At 39.6% G+C, this 22,135-nt stretch overlaps 2 protein-coding genes across 2 annotated transcripts in view; one reads left to right on the plus strand and one right to left on the minus strand.

The window, feature by feature from the left end:
• Positions 1-498: 498 nt before the first annotated feature.
• Positions 499-8,221, plus strand: pks1 (polyketide synthase 1). Its single transcript, XM_005730514.1, has 6 exons — positions 499-556; positions 674-827; positions 1,920-2,080; positions 2,178-2,381; positions 2,469-2,650; positions 2,741-8,221. Exons 1-6 carry the CDS (start codon positions 499-501, stop codon positions 8,219-8,221), a joined length of 6,240 nt encoding a protein of 2,079 aa, XP_005730571.1.
• Positions 8,222-10,489: 2,268 nt separating this feature from the next.
• LOC102199259 (phthiocerol synthesis polyketide synthase type I PpsD-like) overlaps positions 10,490-22,135 on the minus strand; it is a 12,829-nt gene continuing 1,183 nt past the window's right edge. Inside the window, exons 3-6 of the mRNA XM_005730515.1 lie at positions 17,780-17,940; positions 17,392-17,598; positions 17,081-17,262; positions 10,490-16,033 (exon numbers count right to left, since the gene is read on the minus strand). Coding sequence (XP_005730572.1) covers positions 10,490-16,033; positions 17,081-17,262; positions 17,392-17,598; positions 17,780-17,940 — 6,094 coding nt within the window. The remainder of the gene's footprint in view (positions 16,034-17,080; positions 17,263-17,391; positions 17,599-17,779; positions 17,941-22,135) is intronic.

A 22,135-nucleotide genomic window follows, 5' to 3' on the forward strand; every position in this document is an offset into this window, starting at 1 on the left:
GATTTTAAATAGTGCTTTAAACCATTAAGTATGTGTGATATCACAGTGAAATTGACAAATGTTTACAGCACCTTGTTGAATCTAGACTAAAGTGGCTGATGAGTGTATTTTCTAATGTTACACAGTGTCAAACAACATCATGCTTTTGGAAATGCAGACAAAATGACAAATCAGATTATTTAATCTACTGAGTGGCACATTTCTAACATTGCATCTTCTGTTGGCCAGTTAACAGGAGCAAAGGCTTAATTATGGCTGCGGTTAAATTACCTTCAACCTGCCATTAGTGTCTTAAGTTCCAGGTGACTCTGGGGGAGAGGCTAAGAGACTAAGACACTGTCCTATTGTTTCATCTATTTAAAAAGGCTGGTGCAACACTACTAGTTCTGACCAAAAGCAGCAACCAGTGCGAAACATTTACTATGAAGAAACTTGAAATTTCATTTTGTGTTTTCAAAAAAGCTCTCAGAGCAATCTTATGATTGTCCCAAAGGAACAATGGAGGACACTGATGATGACATAGCTGTTATTGGGATTGGATGCAATTTTCCCGGAGGTACGACTTCATTTTGACACCATTTAAAGCAATACTGAATATCTGCATTTTTTTTCTCCAAAGGTCGAAATTCTAAGATAATGTATACTCAGGTTGTTGTGATACTTTATATTTTAGGTGAGGGGGTGGACAGTTTCTGGAGGGTTCTGTTGGAGGGAAAGAGCTGTGTGGTGGATATTCCAGCTGAAAGGTTTGACACCACTCTTTGGTATGATGCAGAAGGTAACAAACCTGGGAAGATACAGACAACCAAAGCAGCTCTAATAGAAGGGTGAGTTTAAAAATGTTTTAACCACTCTTAATAAATGGCAAACTCATTGTTAATTTGTTATTAAGTTGTTAACGAAAAAAAAAATTGAAACTGAAATGTTAGTATTCTTATTGATGTTGTTGCTTTTAGTTTGTTGGCAGTCAGTAATTACAATGTAATAAAATTATTAGACTGTTTATTCACAATTAATTGGTTAATTACTAATCATTTGTGAGCTTTGATGTAACATTTATGAGTTTACGTTGTAAACTAATGGCTAGTTGGCTTGTAATTTAAAATGTTATGTGTTATGTTTATATTCATATTTACAATGTTCATAATATAATAATTCATAACAAGCATTATAAAGATTATATTATTTTATTCATATATTTTATATATTTTTTATTGTGCTTTTATCTTATATTGTTATATTATGTTTAGATGAGATCATAAAGCTGCAGCTTATAGTTATGATACATCGTTAAATTGTTAAATGTACCAAATTTATTGATTACAATTTGTAAACCTTAAAGGACAATTATGAAGTTTAACCTGGTGGGTGTAAAACTTTGTATTTTCTGGATGGGAAACAACTCATGGTTGTCCTTTGAGTTTGTATGACCTGAGTGCCTCCTTGCCTGCTAGTTAACAATTAACACACTTAAAAGCTGCTGTGTGGTGCACAGCCCTCAGAGTAAAGGACAGAAATAGGCTTAATCTAAGCCTTTCAGGACAAAAAAAAGTGGATACAGTTGAAGTTAGTAATGGCCTGTTTTTGACTTGTTTTGTTTTTGGTTTAACACAATGACAAAAATGTTTGGTAAAGATCAACAAAAACATAATACAGTAACATTAATAAAATTTGTATGCAACAACAGCTTTGCATCAGAATGTAAATGGAAGTGTCTGTTGTTAGCTATGACACAATACAGGATTTTTAAAGTATTGTGTATAACACAAACTACTAACAAAGTGACATAAATTACAAATGACCAGTGATTAGTAAACTGTATTATTTCTTTGTTACCTACAAGATACAAAAGTTTAATTAAGTTATTTTTTTCTTTGAAATTTTTGAATTATGATGGATCTACTTATTTTATATTCTAGGTTTAATGAGTTTGATTACAAGTTTTTTGGTATTACTGAATCGGAGGCTGACTTCATGGACCCTCAGCAGAAACTTCTGCTGCAGTGTACCTACAGGGCATTAGAAGATGCAGGAATAGCTATGGAAAGCATCAGTGGAACCAGAACTGGTGTCTACATAGGTACTCTTGCTACCATCTATGATACATTAAAAATCCTAAGCAATTTTAAAAATCCAGCAATTTTAAGTCTGTTTTGATTGTGACTGTGCTGCTGCAGGTCTTATGAACAGGGATTATGAGATGCTCAGAAATAATAGCCCTGGCACAATAACCCACTACAATGGCACTGGGACGGCCATGAGTCTTGCAGCCAACAGGATTTCCTTCACCTTCAATCTGACTGGCCCTTCTTTTGCCATCGACAGCGCCTGCTCATCATCTTTGGTGGCTCTTCATGTAGCCAGCCAGGCTATAAAGCATGGTAATATACTTATGCTTGGCTGCCAAAAAAATAAACTATTGGATGATGTATACAAATTAATTATTTAACGACCTTTCTTTCAACCAGGAGACTGTGAAATGGCACTATGTGGAGGAGTTAGCTGTATAATTGAGCCGAAGGTATTTGTTGCCCTCAAACAGGCAAGCATGATCTCACCTGAAGGAACAAGCAAACCTTTTTCCGCCCATGCAGATGGCTATGGCAGGGGAGAGGGCTGTGGTGTAGTACTTCTCAAGCCTTTGAAACATGTAGGTTGATGATTTGATCTTTAGTGTCAAGTAGTTTTATATAATTGAGATACTATCCAGTCTTCTAATGATGTGACTTTCTTTGTCAAGGCTTTAAGAGACTGCAACAAAATATGGGGTGTTATCAGCAAGACAGCAGTCAATCAAGATGGGCACTCCGTCACTCCAATCACCAAACCCTCCATGGTTCAGCAAGAGGAGCTGCTGAGAAGAATCTACTCTAACTCCGACATCATGAACGTTCAATATATAGAGGCACATGGGACAGGAACCCTTGTTGGAGACCCAATAGAAGCGGGAAGCATCTCGAATGTCATTGCTAAACCCACTCGTTCTGAGACACTTCTGATTGGGTCTCTAAAGGGCAACATTGGACACACAGAATCTGCAGCTGGAGTTGCTGGACTCATTAAGGTACTGCTAATGATGAAGCACAGCACTATTGTTCCCTCAGTTTTCTACTCTGAAGATAGTTCAAGCATAGATGTAAAAGCCTTGAATCTGAGTATTCCAACTAAATCTGTTAGGTGGGAGACAAATGGGCCAATGGGAAGGGTGGCTGGGATCAACAGCTTTGGGTTTGGAGGTACAAATGCACATGTAATTGTAAGACAGTATACAAATGCTACAGTTCCCTCTCCAACACCGAAAGACTGTACAAAAGTCTTTGTCATATCTGCAGCGTCTGAGAAATCATTAAGCCTGTCCATCAGTGACACCCATGAAAGACTTTGCAGGAACCAGTCAGTTGATTTGCAGGCACTCTCATACACCTCAGCATGCAGAAGAAGTCATTACAAACACAAATATAGGAAGGCCTTCCTAATATCTTCTCTCTCGGATTTAGAACACCAGTTAATGTCTGCACTGAAGGCTAAGGTTCAGGCAGTAAGGTCTAACATCCAGGTAGTCTTTGTGTTCTGTGGAAATGGGATTGCCTACAAGGGGATGTGCAGGCAGCTAATGAGTAAGCTTCCTGTTTTCAGTGATAAGGTGAGAGAAATTGAGACTCTCTTCCAGAGTTATGGATCTTTCAGCATGAGTAGATGGCTTTCTAGTGAGCATGATAACAATGATTTCAATGAGCCAAATGTTGTGCAACCTCTTCTATTTGCGATTCAGGTCAGCATTGCTACTCTTCTGAAACACTGGGGTATTAAACCTGATGCTGTGCTTGGCCACTCAGTTGGAGAGGTTGCTGCTGCTCACTGCTCAGGTCTCTTGTCTCTGGACAATGCTGTCAAGGTGTTGTACCACCGTAGTACTCTCCAGGGCAAAGTCAAAGGAGGGAAAATGCTCGTGGTTGGCAATGTGGCTGTAGATAAGGTATTAAAAATTCTTCCGAACTTTACTGGGAAAATTAGTGTAGCTGCTTTTAACAGCCCTCAGTCCTGCACTCTGTCAGGAGATGCTCATGCCATAGACACCCTCCATGAGAGGCTGAAGAGCATCTTTAAAGATGAAACTCTCTTCCTTCATGTCTTAGATGTTCCAGCAGCCTACCATAGCCATATGATGGATCCAGTATTAGAGGACATTAAGAGAAGAATAGATGTTTTAGATACCAACAACATGGAGTGCAAACTGTTTTCAACAGTGACTGGAGACAAATGTTCAGATGGTGATTTCAGCTCAGGCACATACTGGGCCAAGAACATCCGAGAGCCTGTTTTATTTGAACAAACGCTCCGTGCTGCCATCAAAGACAAGTCGACGAAGGGAAATGTGGTCTTTGTGGAGATTGGACCTCGTAGGGCTCTCCACAGGAACATATGTGAGACCCTGGGCAATGATACCGTAGTTCTTCCCACCGCAAACCCTGATAAGGATTATGGCACAATCCTCTCAACAATGGCAAAGCTATTTGAACTTGGCATGAATGTGGACTGGCATAAGCTATACAGGGGTTTGGAGACATTGCCCACAGCTCTTCCAGTCTATCAGTTTGACAACACAAAGAAAGACCTGAATTTTGAATCCGTGCGGAAAGGTGATGAGCATTCTTCCTTTACTCCCCATACACTCATATCCCAGATAAAGAGAGATAACAAAGAGTTCATGAGCAACCTCTCTTCAGAGACCGTGCCATACCTTTGGGAGCATAAAAACAACAGCATTTCCATTGTGCCGGGTTCATTTTATGTCGAACTAGCTTTTGCCTCTGTGATGGCAAGTTTTAAGCCACGAAAAACTATTACCCAGCTCCATCTCAGTGTTAGATTTGAAAGTGTGTTAACACTCAACTCACACTCTCAACAACTGAAAGTGAGAGTAGAACATGGAGAGAAGGAGGGCTCATTTGCAATACAGTCCTCTAATGCAACGCATGCCTCTGGAAGATACACATATCAAGATATCAAGCCATTGTTAGAGGAATCAAACATTTGTCCTCAAATGATCTTCCAACGGTGCAAGTTGGTTTGGACGAGAAATGAGATCTATTCAATTCTTTCTCAAGCAGGATTTGAGTATGGCCCTCTTTTCAAACAGCTTGATAATGTGCATTTTGGGGATGAATTCAAGGAAGCTGTGATGGAAATTCAAGTCCCTGGTGATCTTCTGAAACATCTTCATGACTATTTTATTCATCCTGTGCTGCTTGACTATTTTCTGCAAATGACTGCTATGTTAGCAATGGGACAGCTAACAGTCAAGCAGGGATTCCCTTCAGGTATTACAGATATAGTCATATCAGCACCACTGCAGGAAGAAATGATTATGTACTTGCGAGCAACTCAAGAAACTCCTGACTATACTGATGTGTGCGGTTGCTTTTCCACAAGAGAGGGCAACGTATTAGTGGAACTTAAGGGGGTCAGGATTTCATTCGTGGGCTGCAGCTCAAATGTTTCCCAGTCACTGTTCTTCCAAAATGAAGCAGTTGCTGTTGAAGAAGAATTGCAAAATGGCAAAATAAGAGCAATTGTTTTTGAAGATAACCTCTGTATTGCTAAAGGACTTGAGCCATATTTGCACCCACAATCAATCACTGTGGAGAGCAAAGAGCACTTGAAGGCATACCAAGTTCGAAATTTAGTGCTCCAGTGTCTCACCAGCAGAGTGGATGTGGAAAATATTCTCTTCCTTTGGGGTGTTGATAACCTCACTTATCTTTCATCTGAAAAGATGCTGGACTGCTTGATGACTTGTTGTGAGATTTTTCGCCATATTGTTCTGGCTGTGAAAGAGAGCAAACGCTCATGCTCTGTCCATGTCATTACTTACAGATCATCAGAAATGTGTGTGGACCATGTCAGCCCTGGTTTTGCACTTTCTGGTATGATAAGGGCTTGTGCAGCAGAGTTGGCAGATCTTTCTTTTCAGCTGATTGACCTTGCTTCTGTGACCAGTGAAAACATACAAACACTTGCTCAGGTAATAAACACCTGCAGACACCAAGAGGTTTGGATCAGTAAAGGGAAGGCAGCAGTAACAAAAATGGCACGGACCAGATTGACAGATAAAGCTTTGTTTGATGGTGAAACACATTCAGTGAATCCAAGAGACTTTGTTCTACACAGTACTGATCCATACAGTATAGCCCATTTGTCTGCCACCCACTGTGACACTAATGGAAAAGCTCTCCAAGAGAAGACAGCTGAAATTCAGCTAATCAGTGTTTGCCTGCATTCATCAGATTACTTCCCTGTGACCACTTCTCAACTGATCTTTGGTAAGGCAATGTACTGGAACAAGCATACATCACTGAATCACAGACTTCTGGCTCTAGATTTCAGTGGCATTGTCACAGCTGTGGGGAAAAATGTCAATAATCTGAGAGTTGGAGACCATGTTGCGTCATGTTACCCAGTTCATGCCACCTCAAAAATTGTAATTCCTGAAGCAGTGTGCTACAACATTAAGACATTTCCATTTCTAAAAGAGACTCCATGTGTGTCTTATTTCATACTGGCATGGGAGATCTTGCAGAGCATACTGTTTGAAGATAAAAAGCAGCACAGAAAGTTGACTATTGTTTCCCCGAACTCAGGCTCTGCTCTGACGAAGGTTCTGGCTCTCACAGCAACCAGGTCAGGCTGGAGTGTTTCCTCTCAGTCACATTTCACTGGAGAACCTCCATGTTTTGATGAGAGTCACGCATTCGTTCTTTTGCCACCATTTGATGCCGCTTGGCAGGAGATGTATGACAATGGGGCTCTTGAAAAACACATGATTTTCGTGTTTAGCAGTCATATGCCACCCTCAGTCTCAGACAGATTGTTTACTCCAAAGAGCGAACACATTCATGTGCATAAACTCGATGTGGATTATGTTCTCCAGAAAGCTTATCTACAAGCACGAAGCAGGAATATCTGCAACTGGTTAAAATCATTAGGCTTTGATACAGGATCTCTACCTCTAAGAAGGGAGTTGTATCTGTATTCAGACTCAAAAGTGTCCTGGTCCCGTACAAAACCTGAGTCCTATTTCACAACAGAGACAGTGCAGCAAATAGTTTTAGGCCATGAAGAATCGTGTAGCCTGGCATCTGAAATCCCTATGTTTGCAATGCCTAGACAACTCTTTAAACAAAGTTGTACTTATATCGTAACCGGTGGGCTGTCTGGTTTGGGTCTTGAGACAGTTAAGTTTTTGGCCCACAATGGTGGAGCTTGTATTGCAACTCTGTCAAGAAGAAGACCTTTTGATAAAACACAGTTTGAAATGGATCTCCTCCAGAAAAGATACAGGGTTGCTATCATAAACATCCAGTGTGATGTTTCTGTGATGATGCAGGTAGTTGATGCAATTTCAAAAATTGGTGAAACATTCCCTTGTTGCCCTATCAAAGGAGTGTTTCACAGTGCTGCAGTGTTGCACGATGCATTGATTGAATCTCTTGATGAGTCTCTCTTCAGAAAGGTGCTGCAGCCCAAAGTTTGTGGTGCTCTAAATCTTCATTATGCAACACTGCACAACAAACTGGACTTTTTTGTGTGCTATTCTTCCATCTCATCAGTCATTGGCAATGCCTCACAATGTAACTATGGCGCAGCCAATTCTTTCCTCGACCTGTTCTGCCATTATCGACGAAATCTCGGCCTATCTGCACAGTCCATCAACTGGGGTCCTTTGAACCTTGGTCTCCTGCTGAACAAAGATCATTTACAAAAGTTTCTAGAGGCAAAGGGGATGATGATAATGGATGTTTGTGAGGTTCACGAGACACTTAAAAAGAGTCTTTTGATGAACAGACCCCAACAGGTAATATGCAAATTCAGCTTTAAAAATCTTAGTATCCACGTCCTTTCGCAAAATGGGTCTCTCAGAAAGCGATTGTTACCTTTGGTAGAAATGGAGCTCAAAGATGAAGTACATAACAAACCCAAAACCCAAAGTTCTTCCACATATGAACATGTGAGGAATATTGTGAGTGAAATAATCAATGTAAGTGCAGAGGAACTGGATCATGACTCCAATTTGTGTGCTTTGGGGATTGACTCGATGTTAGCAATGACTCTGCAGAACAAGATTTTCCAGGAGACAGGCGTAAATATACCTTTGGTTGTAATACTGGACCCAAACAGTACACTTACCAGTTTAGTAACTAATGTATTAAAGAGTGAATAATTAATTGCTATTCTATTACTACCGATGACATTTTAACTAAACAGTTACATTTGTCTAACTTGTTAAATAAACCCCAGGCAGTGTTTTCAAAGATAGTTGGAGCTAATTAGCTAAAATAAATATTTACCCAGCTTCTAAACAAACCCTAAATTCCATTTCATTTTACTTTTCTACATTTATTGTATTGATTGTATGTATAGATTTTAAATGATGCTAAAGTCCATTAATTTGGGTTCCAGGGGAGTAAATGTCGTACATACATTGCTAACATCCTGCGAATGCACGAATGCACGCTTATCTAATGGTTTAGTACAGTACATCCTGTCTCCATGGCACATGTGTCTGAATAAATGCTGCAACAGACTTTACAACACATCTTACAGTACATTTGTGTATAAAGCCTTGCTCACATATACACAAGTATTTTGGTAAATATAGGCTTTTCTTTATGTTTTGGCCTTTTGTCCACATGTAAATGGAATTTTAGGTCACTGAAAACTGAGCTTTCAAAACCCTCCTTTCAGAAACTCTGCTTAAGTGTGGACAAGGAAAATTAAGATTTTGTCTTCTTGCGTTTGTATGCCCCCATTTTTGGACGTCACAAAGTTAATCAGTTGCTGATTAACTTTGGGATAGTACTGGCAGTATATGACACGGTTTTTTGTTTTATGTGGACGGACATGTTTAAACATAAAAGTGGAAAAATCCCCATTTTAAAAATACTTTTGTACATGTAGACGTAGTTAAGAAGCAGCTAGTTGTGTTTATCATAAGTGAGCACTCTTAGATAGTTTCTGCTAAAAACTCTTCTGCTGCTTGTTTGCTTGAAACCAAAATATAATAAAAATAATGACAAAACAAAACATAATAATTCTTTATCCCATGAGTATTACAGTCACCTTATAAGCGCTCTGTACAAGACTTGCTATGAGAACCTCGACACTTTGTTGTGATTACAAATTTCTTTAATTTGTTTCAGATCACAATTTAATTACTTTTTTAATTACTTATTTTATTTTACTTTTTTAATTTGTATTTTCAAGAAATTAATAATCCTCCTTTGAAAACATTGCTTCATTATTTGGTGTTGTGTATTAAAAGCTTGACGAAGTTTGTGTCTAGTACTCTAAAACTGTTATGCCCTTTGTCATAGCTTCATTGTCATAATATTTTAAGTCTGCATAGCATTGATTATAAAGCAGTGAGTTACACAAGTTATGCCTATGATCTATGATGTATGTACATAAATAAATTAAAAAACAAAATGAGCTTAAATCTCTTTTAATTCAGCTTTGAAACGTAGGGTATTTGTGTCTAAGTGTACAAATAGATGACTTTTGCCATTGAAAGCTTTGCATGTTCAAATGACTATGCCAGTTAGAAATGGTTCCTATATTATGTACCTTTTAAAATAAAAATAAAAAAAGAAGAAGAAAACAATGTTATCAAGTTTGATTTTTCTGTGTCAAAAAAGAAAGAATTATAATAAAGACATGATATGTCATGATAGCTTAGGTGAAACCTTTTCAAATTTTAAAACTAAAGTGCAGTGGATATTAAATTGCTCTATGATATTTTTTATTTTATCACATATTCATCTCTCTGGGACCAATTTGACCTTCCCATATGATATGATAATGTTGTGCTCAGCAGAAGGTTCAGAAATCATATGTGCCGCCAAATGATCATTCATTGGACATGCCAGCTTTTTTCCATTAGTGTCATAAAGTTGATAAACACTCAGAATTAATCAGTTAACAGTGATAAGCACTGATAGTGGATAGTAGAAGGAGAGAACCCAGTGACAGATGCAGCAAGACCAGTTATAAAGATAAAACATTTATTTCAATTTTAAAAAAATAATACAAGATAAGTCACTTACTTTACATAATTTAGCAGTAAACGCATTTATACAGACTTACATGTTTAGTTGCAATCCGCTTTTTTTCTGTACCATATTGGTGAGTCAAACACCATATCATATCCTTTGAAAACTTCCAGTTAGTACAATACATGCCATTTGTTTTAAAAAAAAATCGCATTACAAAAAAAGAAACCAACCAAAATCTAAAAATGAGTGCCAAAAAGGATGAAAGTTCTGTAAACAAGTAGCATTAATATCAGAACTTTCTTTTATTGCAATGGCCATTTTATTTATTTATTTTTTAACTGAATCTCAGTGGAAAAAAAATATTGAATCCATTATTGTAGTGTTCTGACGGTTGATGGCTGATTGTATTCATAAAGTAATATCTCCATTTGAGTTTTTCACAATCTGGTAGAAACTCCAGCTTCATCTGGTAGAGACTCTGGGTTCTCACTGACACTTTCGCCTTCAGCTCCTTCACTCAGTAGAGCTGCCATTGTTGCAATAGTTGCATTGGGATCCAACAGTTTCACCAAAGGCACATTCACACCTCTCCCCTGAAAGATCAAATTCTGCAGAGTCATAGCCTGCATAGAGTCAATGCCTAAGGATGAAAGTAGTAAATCATCTTTCAGCTCACTCTGCTCCATGCCAATAGTCTCACTAAGTAGAGAAACAACATAGTCCTTTGGAGAGACGGAGACAGCTTGTTTAGTTTCAGAGTAAGTCTCTCTAGATTTTTGGAAGGCTGCCTCAACTAATGCAGAAAGGCGCATAGTCAAGGCGTTATTTTGGGAGAGGATATTGTATCTGATGTTTCTGAAGTGAAACCTGCAAACAGCTTGCTGGGGTCGGTTGAGCACAAGGCATTGCTCCAAGCTTTGATAAATCTCAGCCACATCTAAAATCATTATTCCCTTTGCTTCCAGAAAACGCTGGAAATGTTCTTTGTTCAAGAGCAGACCAAGGTTCAGAGCTCCCCAGTTGATAGACTGTGCAGGCAAGCTGAGTTTGCGCCTGTATTGACAGAACAGATCGAGAAATGTATTGGCTGCTGCGTAGTTTGTTTGCGATGCGTTTCCCAGGAAAGCGGAGATGGAGGAGTAACATACAAAGTAATCCAACGGACAGTGCTTTGTTGCATAGTGCAAATTCAGGACACCGTTTATTTTTGGCCTGAAAACCTTCTCGTACAGAGATCTGTTAAGGGTCTCAATCAGTCCATCATGCAAGACTACTGCACTGTGAAACACACCTCTGATCGGAAAACCAGGGAACTTCTTGCCAATGGCATTGATGACTGTGTGCATATTCTCATAAACAGATACGTCACACTCCATGCTGGTGATGCTGTTTCCACACTGTTTCTCCACATTGTTGATTTCCTGCTGTACTTCTGGTGTGGGCTTGCTTCTGGAGAGAATGACAATGTACTCACCACCTCTTTGTGAGATGAACTTAACAGTCTCAAAGCCCAGACCAGAAAGACCACCTGCCACTACATACACAGACCTCTTTTGAAAAAGCCGTTTTTTTGTTGGGAGAAGTGGAATCTCAGACAGTGTGCTGCCAACATCATTTTCTAGAGCTACGACAGCCAATTTCTTGGAGCTGAAATATGAGTCTGGTTTTGCTGAATCAATGCTTTTTCGTTCAGATTTTGCACTCTGAAAGGTAAAGCTTTCAAGAGCCAATTTCCCATTAAAATTTAAGGACTTAAGCCAGTGATAAAGGTATGGCCTGTGTATTCTCAGGGATCCCTTTTGGAAAATGACTGGCATCTGAATTATCTGTACACGAACACCTTCCTTTGCACTTTGGAACACTTCCTCAATGACTACATCCTGCTTCGGAGATTCACATACGATTAAAACATGTTGTAACCCTGGAAAGTTGCAAATTTGAGCAGTTAGGGATTCATCAAATGGAGGCAGAATGACAACTGCACCCAACTGACTGGCACCTACAAAAGTCCCATTGCACTGCGTTTCAACATTCACATTCCAGCCTGATTTGCAAGCGCTAAGTGCCAAGACTTTCAATAGTGCAGAATCAGGCACAGAGCATATGATTGTTATATTACGCTTGGCTCCGAGCAAGGCTCGATGAAGGATTTCCCATGCTAGCACAAAGTAGGAAACACAAGGTGTTTTTCTGAGGACTGGGAACTTTTTGGTGCTGTAGCACACTTCCTGTGGTACTCTGATCTTACTTGCTGCCACCACAGGATAACAGGAAGCAACATGTTCTCCCACTTTGAATTTCCTTACATGTTTTCCAACTGCAATGACAGTACCGCTGAAGTCAAGAGCGAGCAGCTTGTGTTTCTGAGATGAGTGCTTGTTCCAATACAGTGTTTTGCCGAATTTTAGATTTGAAGAGCTGACTGGGAAATAGTCTGATGAGTGAACACATATCTTACTGGGCTGGATTTCAATGAATGTATCACTGATCGGCTCAGCCTCCTCGTCAGAGCGAATGGCACTCAGTTTCGTAATTTCATGTGGATCAGCTGTCAGAAAAATACAAGGTTCAGACACTGTAGATGTATAAGTGCCAATCTTATTGTCAGTGATTTCTAGTGGGGTGCGCACAATGGAAGGTTTCAAGACCTGTCCATCTTTTACCACCAGTTCTGGGTGCTTGCTGCATGGGTATGACCTTAGGGCATCAGACAGAGCTGCAATGTCCTCGGGAGAGATCCTGCTCATATCAATCAGCTGAAAAGAAAGATCTGGTATCTCAGCAGCGAACGATCGTGTCATACCAACAAGAGCAAAACCTGGACTTACATGATCTACTGTGATATCAGATGAACGGTAGGTTATGGCTCTAATTGATTTTGGGAAGTGAATTCGCTTTAGCTCAACAACTATTTGGCGGAAAATCTCACAGCAGTCAGCTAGACTCTGCAGGATGATTTCAGCTGGCCGTGATGTGAAGTCTTCATTGCCCCACAAAAATAAGACCTCATCAAAGTTTTCTCTAATAGCTCTGATTTTAAGATTTGCCAGAAGAGAAGGGAAACCATTGCCCAAGATGTCCTTTGCATATATGATGGGAATGTAATTAGATGCTGAGTCCAAATATTTCTTTAGACCATCAGCAATCCCTAAAGTATCACAGAACACCAACGCCTTTGGAGGAGGAGTAGCAATGTGATCATTTGGGACAACATCGAAGGCATTGTGGTAGAAGTACTCATCTACCACATGAGAACGACTGCCTAGGTACTTGATTATGACATTTTTGACCTCAACCAACACTCTGCCTTCCTTGTCTGCAAAGCACCCACAAACCCCAAAGTGATCAGTGCCCACATCAGTTGCTCTCAGATAAATAGTCATCTCATTTTGCAAAGGTTCAAAGACTGTAAGACTTCCTATTTTGGCAGGAAATCCTGGCCTGCCAGCAAAGATGTGCTCTACTGCAACTGGGAGAAGCTGCATCAGATAATCCAGCAAGACAGGATGAATGCAGTAGTCATGCAAATGAGGCTGAAGTTCTTCTGGAACTGAGACTTTTGCAAAAGCCTCTTTCAGATCATCTCCATAGTGCACATCCTTCTTATTCTGGAAGATGTCTCCATACTGAAAGCCTCCTTGAGAGAGATACCCATAAAACTCCTGAAAGCTCACTACAGATGTGCATCGTTTGTTGATGGAGCTTAGTGAAATGCGCTGCTCCTCAATCAGCCTCTCTTTCTTTGAAACCACAGTGCCTGATGCATAAACTACAGATGAGGAGAGAACGGTGAATCTGGTTTCCCTCTCTGTTTGTTCTAGTTGCACTTTCATTTCAGGTGGATTCTGTGTTAAAACAAATGGTCTGTGAAAATTGACACTGAGCTGCAGTGAACTGAGAGGTACTTTTGGTTTAGCACTGGCCATGCACGCAGCTAAACCCAGCTCAGCATAGAAAGCACCAGGGATGATGGGTACATCATTATGCTTGTGCTCTTTCAAGTAGAAAGAAGAGTCAGACTTTAGATCACAAGTGAAAATGTTGCTTTCACTTCCCGTCTGACACAGCACAGGATGATTGCTTGCTGTGTTATTCTGTGCTGCCCCAATGATAACATCCTTGTCTGAGCAGTCAAATTGATATTTAGGAAAAGGCAGAGGTACTGTCTCAAAGCCTTTATAGAAGGTGTTCCAATCTACTTGAACGCCGAGTTCAAACAGTTTAGAGACAACAGACATGACTGATTCTTGATCTCTTTCTGGCTGCACAGAGGCAAGGACAGCTGTGTCATTTCCCAGAGATTCCATAATGTTTCTCTGCAGTGCCCTTCTTGGACCTATCTCAACAAACACAGTGTGCTTCTTTCCTCTAGTTGCTGACTGTACTGCCTGCTCAAAAGCAACCGGCTCACGAATGTTTCTAGCCCAGTATTCACCTGTGCAGAAATCTCCCTGCTGGACTTCAATCCCTGTCACTGTTGAGAACAACTCTGTGTCAAGATCATTTGCCTGTAAGATGCCAATTTTTTCCACAATTTCTGGTAGAATTGGGTCCATCATGTGGCTGTGATAAGCAGCAGGGACATCCAGCACACGAAGGAACAGATTCTGACTATTGGCTGAGGTGCTTAGCTCCTTATGGAAGCGCTCAATTGCGTCTGCCTCACCTGAAAGGGTGCAGGACTGTGGGCTGTTATATGCAGCAAGGCAAATTTTACCAGAGTAAGGAGGGAGCAGTGAAGATACCTCTGATACAGCCATGTTGCTGATCACGAGCATCTTTCCCCCGGTGACTTTTCTCTGGAGAGTGCTGCGGAAATATATGACTTTTACTGCATCCTCCAGAGACAAGAGACCAGAGCAGTGAGCGGCTGCCACTTCACCAACAGAGTGTCCAAGAATTGCATCAGCTTTGACTCCCCAGTGCCTGAGCAAGGTAGTAATCCCAACCTGAATAGCAAAGAGGAGGGGTTGGACAACGTCTGGGTTTCTGAAGTCGCTGCTCTCAAATTCGCTCTCAAGAGTATCCAGTATGTCCAGAGGACTGAGCTTTTGGAAAAGGTCCTTAATTTCTTTGATCTTTTCTCTGAATATAGGCTCGTTTTTTAGTAGCTGCATGCACATACCATGGTAGGTGACACCATTTCCACAGAAGACAAACACTAACCTTGGATCTGAGAAGGCAACACTGATATTTTTGCCAACAGTAGCAATTAGCTTCTCTTTTAGATTAACTACAGAAGACACTGTGATGGCTTTTCTGTATTTATGTTTTTGGTGGGTTCTTCTGCAAGCTGACGTGTAGAGCAAAGAATCTAGATCAAACCGGTTTTCTGCCTGTAGCTGACTGATGGTATCTTCCATCATCATGTTAAGTGATTTTGAAGAATTTGCAGATATGACAAAATACTTGACTTGCTTCTCATCATGCCTTTGCTTAGAATATGGCTGGATGTGCTGTGTGACAATGGCATGTGCATTTGTTCCCCCAAAACCAAAGTTGTTAACTCCTGCAACTCTTGCACTAGAGCATTCCCATTTTTCTGGTTCCTTAGGAATTTTAATGTTTAGTGCTGTGGTATCTACACTGGAAGCCTTCTCAGTGTAGAACACCGAAGGAACAATGGTCTCATGCTTCATCATCAGGAGAACCTTAATGAGTCCAGCGACTCCAGCAGCAGATTCCGTGTGTCCAATATTGCTCTTTACAGAGCCAATCCAGAGTGCCTTTGAACCGGGAGGTCTAGATTTAGCAATGACATTGGAAATGCTTCTTGCCTCTGTTGGGTCTCCAGCTGGGGTTCCAGTCCCATGTGCCTCTATGTACTGGACATTTGCCAGGTCAGACTCTGAATAGATTCTGCGGAGAAGCTCCTCTTGTTGTGTCATGGATGGTTTGGTGATTGGAGTAACAGAGCGGCCATCTTGGTTTACAGCAGTTTTGCTGATTGTACCCCAGATATAGTCATGGTCTTGAAGAGCCTGTCAAGCAACAAAAAGATCAAAATGAAACATGAATAAAAGTGTGTATTGATAAAGAACATCTAACACCAGAGTCAAACATATTACATGACATATTTGAACTTTAGCTTATAGTTATAAATATATAAACTAGATTGCACTGATGTGAGTTACTCAGCTGAAGGATAAATACTGCAGAGATTTCCACTTTGTCTTAAATCAAACGGAATGTTCTATATTTTGCGTAAAGGTATAAAAAAAGAAACCCTTCTTTTAACTGTTTCCCTTTTCACAACGAATTGACACAGTGGATGGATCCATATTTTTGATTTGGCAAAAATATTTTGCCCTTTCAGTGCAATCACCCATGTTTCTCCTGACATTTTAGGCAAACATTTTAACCACTGCACTATGGAGCCACTTGTACAGCTACAGAAAATACATTTGAAAATATCCTCTGTTCAAGCTGGTTAATTAGAACTAAACTAAGTGTGCAAAAATGAAAATGAAATGCTAAACCAATCTGTTGGAGACAATTTTTATAGGCTAGGCGAGCAGGTCAATCACGTTTGATGGAAAGTGTACAGTTGGTCACTGCAGTTACTTGCAATTGATCACTGAATATGAAAAAAAAGGGAGTCATTGTTGTGTTTTTAGCTCATCCTCCCGAAGGACCAACAGGTCTATGAAATGGCGAGGTGTTCATCGCCCATCTGTCTGTCCCTCCATAATTCACAAGGTTTGCAACTCCCCCTAGAATATTTCTCAGATTTTAGCTAAACTAGATTAACTGTAATGAATATGACAGTTTGTGATCCTGCTGTACTTCTCAGTGGATTTTAATTATCATTAGTTTGTGCAACAGAGCCATTACTTTGTACAAGAAAACTGATAACTCCCCTTCTGTACTTCATGTATTATAGTAATCTATGAATTGTGATGGATCATCAGCTGGTTGAGCTACTACATTGCCAACGTCCGGGTTTGGCACTTTGGCAAACTGCCCATTTAATGTTTAAATTCCTGAAGTATTTGACATTTTCTTATAATTAATCTGCATATGCTGACCTTTTTCAGTGGTTTTAGGAGAACTACTCCGCATCCGTCCCCTCTGCCGTATCCATCTGCTCTACTGGAAAAAGGTTTGCTGGTTCCATCAGGTGAGATCATCTTGGCTTTGCTCAGCGCAACAAAAACTCTTGGCTCAAGGATGCAGCTGACCCCTCCACAGACAGCCATTTCACAATCCCCTGATAAGATAAAGGACACCATATCATCCCAACTAATTAAAAGCTAACGCCGCTTTCTAAATAAATACGACACTACAGAATGATTTCCTCTATTGCTAATTAACCTGAAGTTATCTATGCTGGACAGACCTTGTTTTATTGATTGACAGGCAAGATGAAGAGCCACAAGGGATGAAGAACAGGCGGAGTCTAAGGACAGCGAAGGTCCGGTGAAGTTGAAGACATAGGAGACTCTGTTTGCTGCAATACTCATGGCAAATCCTGTGCCAGTCCAGTGGTTGATCACATTTGGGTGCACATGTGCAGCATTTGTTTCATAATCTCTGTTCATTAATCCTACAGAGATACATAAAACACAGGGGTCATGCACTTATCATTTTAACATTATTCATTTGAATGGATGTAAATTTTGATGGTAATTCTGGTATAAAAAGTAGCTTTGTTTTGGATCAAGCACCCATTATTGTAACACAAAACAATAAAAACACAAAACACAAATAAGCTTTTAGTACCTTACCAAAAAACACTCCTGTTCTGGTCCCACTGGCTTTTTCCATTGGAATTCCAGCATTTTCTAAAGCCCTGTAGACACACTGAAGGAGCTGTTTTTGCTGAGGATCCATTTGTTCCACTTCACTGTCACTGATGCCGAAAAACCTGTGGTCGAATTCATTAAACCTGAAAATACCAAAAAAATAACAAGGTCAGATTCAGGCAATGGGATTTTCTAATTATGGTTTAAATTCTTCCTTCTTAGATTATTTCTCATACATGTGTTGCATTTACAGTGTAATGCATGTACAGACTCTAAAGCTGTAAAGCTGTTTCTATTGTACAAACCTATAATCAGTTTCTATTTTTGGTTTGTCCACAATTTCAGTGCAATACTCCACCAAAAGAAAGGAAATTAATGCAAATGAAAGGCAGATTTGCTTAAATCCAAAGAGCTAAGGACAAAACACTGCAGTTTGGTAAAACACAATGAAAGAACAAACCTAAAACATAAGGTACATTCTCTTTCTATTTGGAAGTTTTACATATCTGGACATGACAAATATAATTTGGTCCAGGTCACAAAGATAGGTCAATACAACCTAAAGTGAAGTAAAACACATGACATATTACACCATGCTTTTATTTATTAAAACAAACAAACAAACAAACTAAGCCAAAATGCAGAAGCGATGTGTGAAAAACTTAAAAAAACTAAGTAGATCTTCACTACTTCCATAGAAATTAACTGGTTAACTAGCAGCCAAGCCCTGTAAATCAAACAAACTTGATTTACTGATCCGAAAGTTTGAGCACCTCACACTTCTTGATCAGTTATATTTTGGTGGTTTGTTAGTCTGGAGTATTCGGGTTTGTGATAACACAATGTCAGAGAGGTAAGACAGCAATGACTAGTGGTAATTATTATAAGCAAGTGGAAAACTTTCAAGACAGTTTTTCATTGTCCCAGGAGTGGAAGACCCAGCAAATTTACCTCAAGGTCAGCCTGTGAAATGCAATCTTAGACTCTGCAGGCCTCAGTTAGAACATTAAATGTTCAAGTTCAGACATTTATGGCGTGTTTGAAATGGTTTACCAGCCTCTTCTCTCTAAAAAGAACATTTCAGCACTGCTTAGGTTTGCCAAGTTGCATCTGGACAATCCACAGGACTCGTTTGGACAGATGAGACCAAAGTGGAGATGTTTGGCCATAACACACAGTAAACACATATCAGGGTGATGGTTTGGACTTGTTTTATAGTCACAAGATCTGAGAACCTTGTAGTCATTAAGTCAGCCACAAACTCTTCTGTTTACCGAAGTATTCTAGAGTCAAATGTGCAGCAATCTGTCTAACAGCTAAAGCTTGGCCCAATTTGTGTCATGCAAAAGGAAAATGATCCCAGCAAATCTACAACAGAACAGCTAAAATGAAAATAATCAAGGTGTTGGAATGCCTCAAAGTCCAGACCTCAAACAGACTGAAATGATGTGTTGAGGCAAACCTCAATAAACTAAAACAACATTGCAAAGATGAGTTGGACAAAATTCCTCCACAGTGAAGTGCCTGCCTGATAAAGTCATGCAGAAAACTTTAAGTTATTGCTGCTAAAGTTGATTCTATAAGCTACTGAATCATGGGGTCCTCAGGTTTTCACACACTGCTTCTGCATTTTGGCTCAATTTGAATTAAACCCATAATAACACAGCGTAATATGTCACATTTTGTAGTTCATCTGAGGTTGTACTTGCCCAAATTTAAGACCTGATAGAACTGGATGATTTTTATTACATCCTGATATGTAAAACCTCAAAACTTTTTTCTTAACACAACTGTATCCATCAGCGCTGTCTCATTTTACTGCCTTAATGATCATGTGCTACATTTATGACCGAAGGTAACTGAGCACTAAATTGCTTATATTTTATGATTAACAGTTGTTCTTTGTCAGCGTTCAACAAGCAGTTCAGTGAGTTCACTGTAAGTGGGTTATCTTGTTATTTGTATTTCACAGTTATATACAGCCAATCCGGTCGTTAAGTCTGACGTCACTAGCCGTGGCTGGGCCTAAACTCCGCTGCAGGTCCATATATCAAACGATCACTATGGCATTACTGAGAGTTGAAAAACTGTCTAAAGTCTTTCATCTTTAAAATGATCAGCGTTCTGCTCTACCAGGTGTAACAATTGAGTTTAACATCCAAGCATCCATGAAAATGGAATTTATGACATTTAACGGAGTTAGAAGTTAGCAGGAAGTTAGCTCGCTAGCTTCTATCTAAATACAATATAGCATGTCCTGACTGCAGGGTTTTGGAAACAAATTAAAACGTACAGCTCTGTTATCACTTCCAACATAAATGAAGACAGAAAACTAAACAGCAGTGACATTTGTAAGGTTACTGAAGTTTGGCTAGCTGGTATATAATGATGTGCTACGTGACCACTAGCGACACAGCTATGTTAGCATAATATAAACAAGCTAACTTTTTTCCACTCGATAAAAGTTAACGTGAATTCTCGGTGGTCAGGAACAAATGTAATCGCATGGCAGGATGCTCTAAAAGGACCAAACTTCAGCCAGAAGAACAACTGAGATAATCCATCCACAATACGAGGTTAGTCATTCATATACTGCTGCATGGGCTGGGCTGTAGTTACATCCTAAGGTTTTAAAAACTGAGCTTAAATAAATGATTAGCGGTAATAAAAGCCGAGGGAGGTCAACAGTGATCACTGACTGTTTTATGAGCTTTTTGAGATTAAATAGAAGAAAATACAAAACATTAAAAATGGCCACTTAGACAGATATAATTCATGTTACACAGGAATTAGGGGCCGGAATGTTGTGGCCATTTTTGTTGAATGTTTATAAAATGCAAAATGCAATTTGTATTCATTTTTGTTTTTTCTTTAAAGGTGTAAGAATATTCTGACCTGGTTTTGTTATGTAAATTTGTAATTAATTTTATTGGAGAAGCTTTTGGAAAGTGATTGGTTTATTAGCTTATGGACCCTCCCATTAATCAAGAGATTAAGAGCACCCTGGATGGGTGTGGTAAAGAGGTTTTTCGTTTTTTGTTTGCCAAATGTCAGATGGGAAGACGGGAGGGTTAGAAAATGATTTTTTGACCACTTTTGAAGTTGTTAAAGCAAATTAAATTAACTTTCGTTTAATTTTAAGTTTTAAGAAGTTATTTGGTTGATTTTTGTTTATAATTTTGCACGAAATAAACCACATATGATTTTTAAACAATGGAGTCAGAAGTGCGTTCTAAAACAAACCTCCCGTTGCCACCCACGGCCTTTTCTTGGACTTTTTTGGTGTTTGGAAAGTAAAAGGCCGCGACAATGTCAACAACACAAAAGCCATATTAAACGCAGACTACTTTAGGCCCGGAAGTAGGATTCGTCACGTCATCACTTAACGACCGGATAGGTGATGTTCAGTCTGTGACATCACCAGCAATGTATATACAACACACTAAAACCATTAGGCCAGCGGTCCCCAACCTTTTTTGCGCCACGGACCGGTTTATGCCCGACAATATTTTCACGGACCGTCCTTTAAGGTGTCGCGGATAAATACAACAAAATAAAACTAGTACTGGTACCGAAAAAAAGAAGATTTATTCATAACACACGTGAAAAGACCGAGGAAAACCGAGTTAACGATCAAAATGATAACAAAATAACGCTGAAAACCGATAAAAACCCCTGAAAACCATACATTTCACACCTGAACCTCAACTCTCGCGGCCCGGTACCAAACGACTCACGGACCGCTACCGGTCCGAGGTCCGGGGGTTGGGGACCGCTGGATTAGGCCATCTTCCATGCAGGTGGATTACAGCACAACTGATATTTTATTATCATTCCCCGAAAGTCCTATTATGAGCACTTATGCTCCATGAATTGGTCTCCCAGGGTGAAAACGTTTTTGTGGAGTTTGACTGTAAGATCCCAAGGAATCTGATTGAGAACATTCAGCAGGAAAGGCCTAAGCCGAGTGAATTCTGCAGTTTTCCAGCAGGAACAACACCACCTGAATCAACTGGCAGATTTGCCTCCCTGCACAGAGGTAGGTTAAAGTAATCTAAAATGGTGCCTAAAGTTAAGAAATGAAGTGCTTTTCATAATTTTTGTAGTCACTCTGAAATGGCCCTATGTTTGAAGATAAAGCAGGGTTGTTGTTATGTAATATAACATGGACTTGATAAGAAAAACCTTCAGTGACAGTTAATGGATTAAATTGAACCATGCTTTTATGCTCATTTAAATTCTTGTTTGCTCTGTACCTGTTGCTTTCCTATGTATTAGTGACAGTTATCTGCTTGCATATTTAGTACTTGCTTTGGTCCTATTTCTATTATCCTCCTC

This window comes from Pundamilia nyererei, unplaced genomic scaffold (assembly GCF_000239375.1).
Source record: "Pundamilia nyererei isolate P.nyererei 1_Seehausen unplaced genomic scaffold, PunNye1.0 scaffold00037, whole genome shotgun sequence".
NCBI lineage: Eukaryota > Metazoa > Chordata > Actinopteri > Cichliformes > Cichlidae > Pundamilia > Pundamilia nyererei.

Excerpts from the sequence above, each read along its gene's own strand:
- pks1 (XM_005730514.1), top strand. The coding sequence starts at position 499 with ATGGAGGACACTGATGATGACATAGCTGTTATTGGGATTGGATGCAAT. Across the intron at positions 557-673 it reads TGGATGCAATTTTCCCGGAG|GTGAGGGGGTGGACAGTTTC; the intron begins GTACGACTTCAT and ends TTTATATTTTAG. Across the intron at positions 2,382-2,468 it reads CAGCCAGGCTATAAAGCATG|GAGACTGTGAAATGGCACTA; the intron begins GTAATATACTTA and ends TCTTTCAACCAG.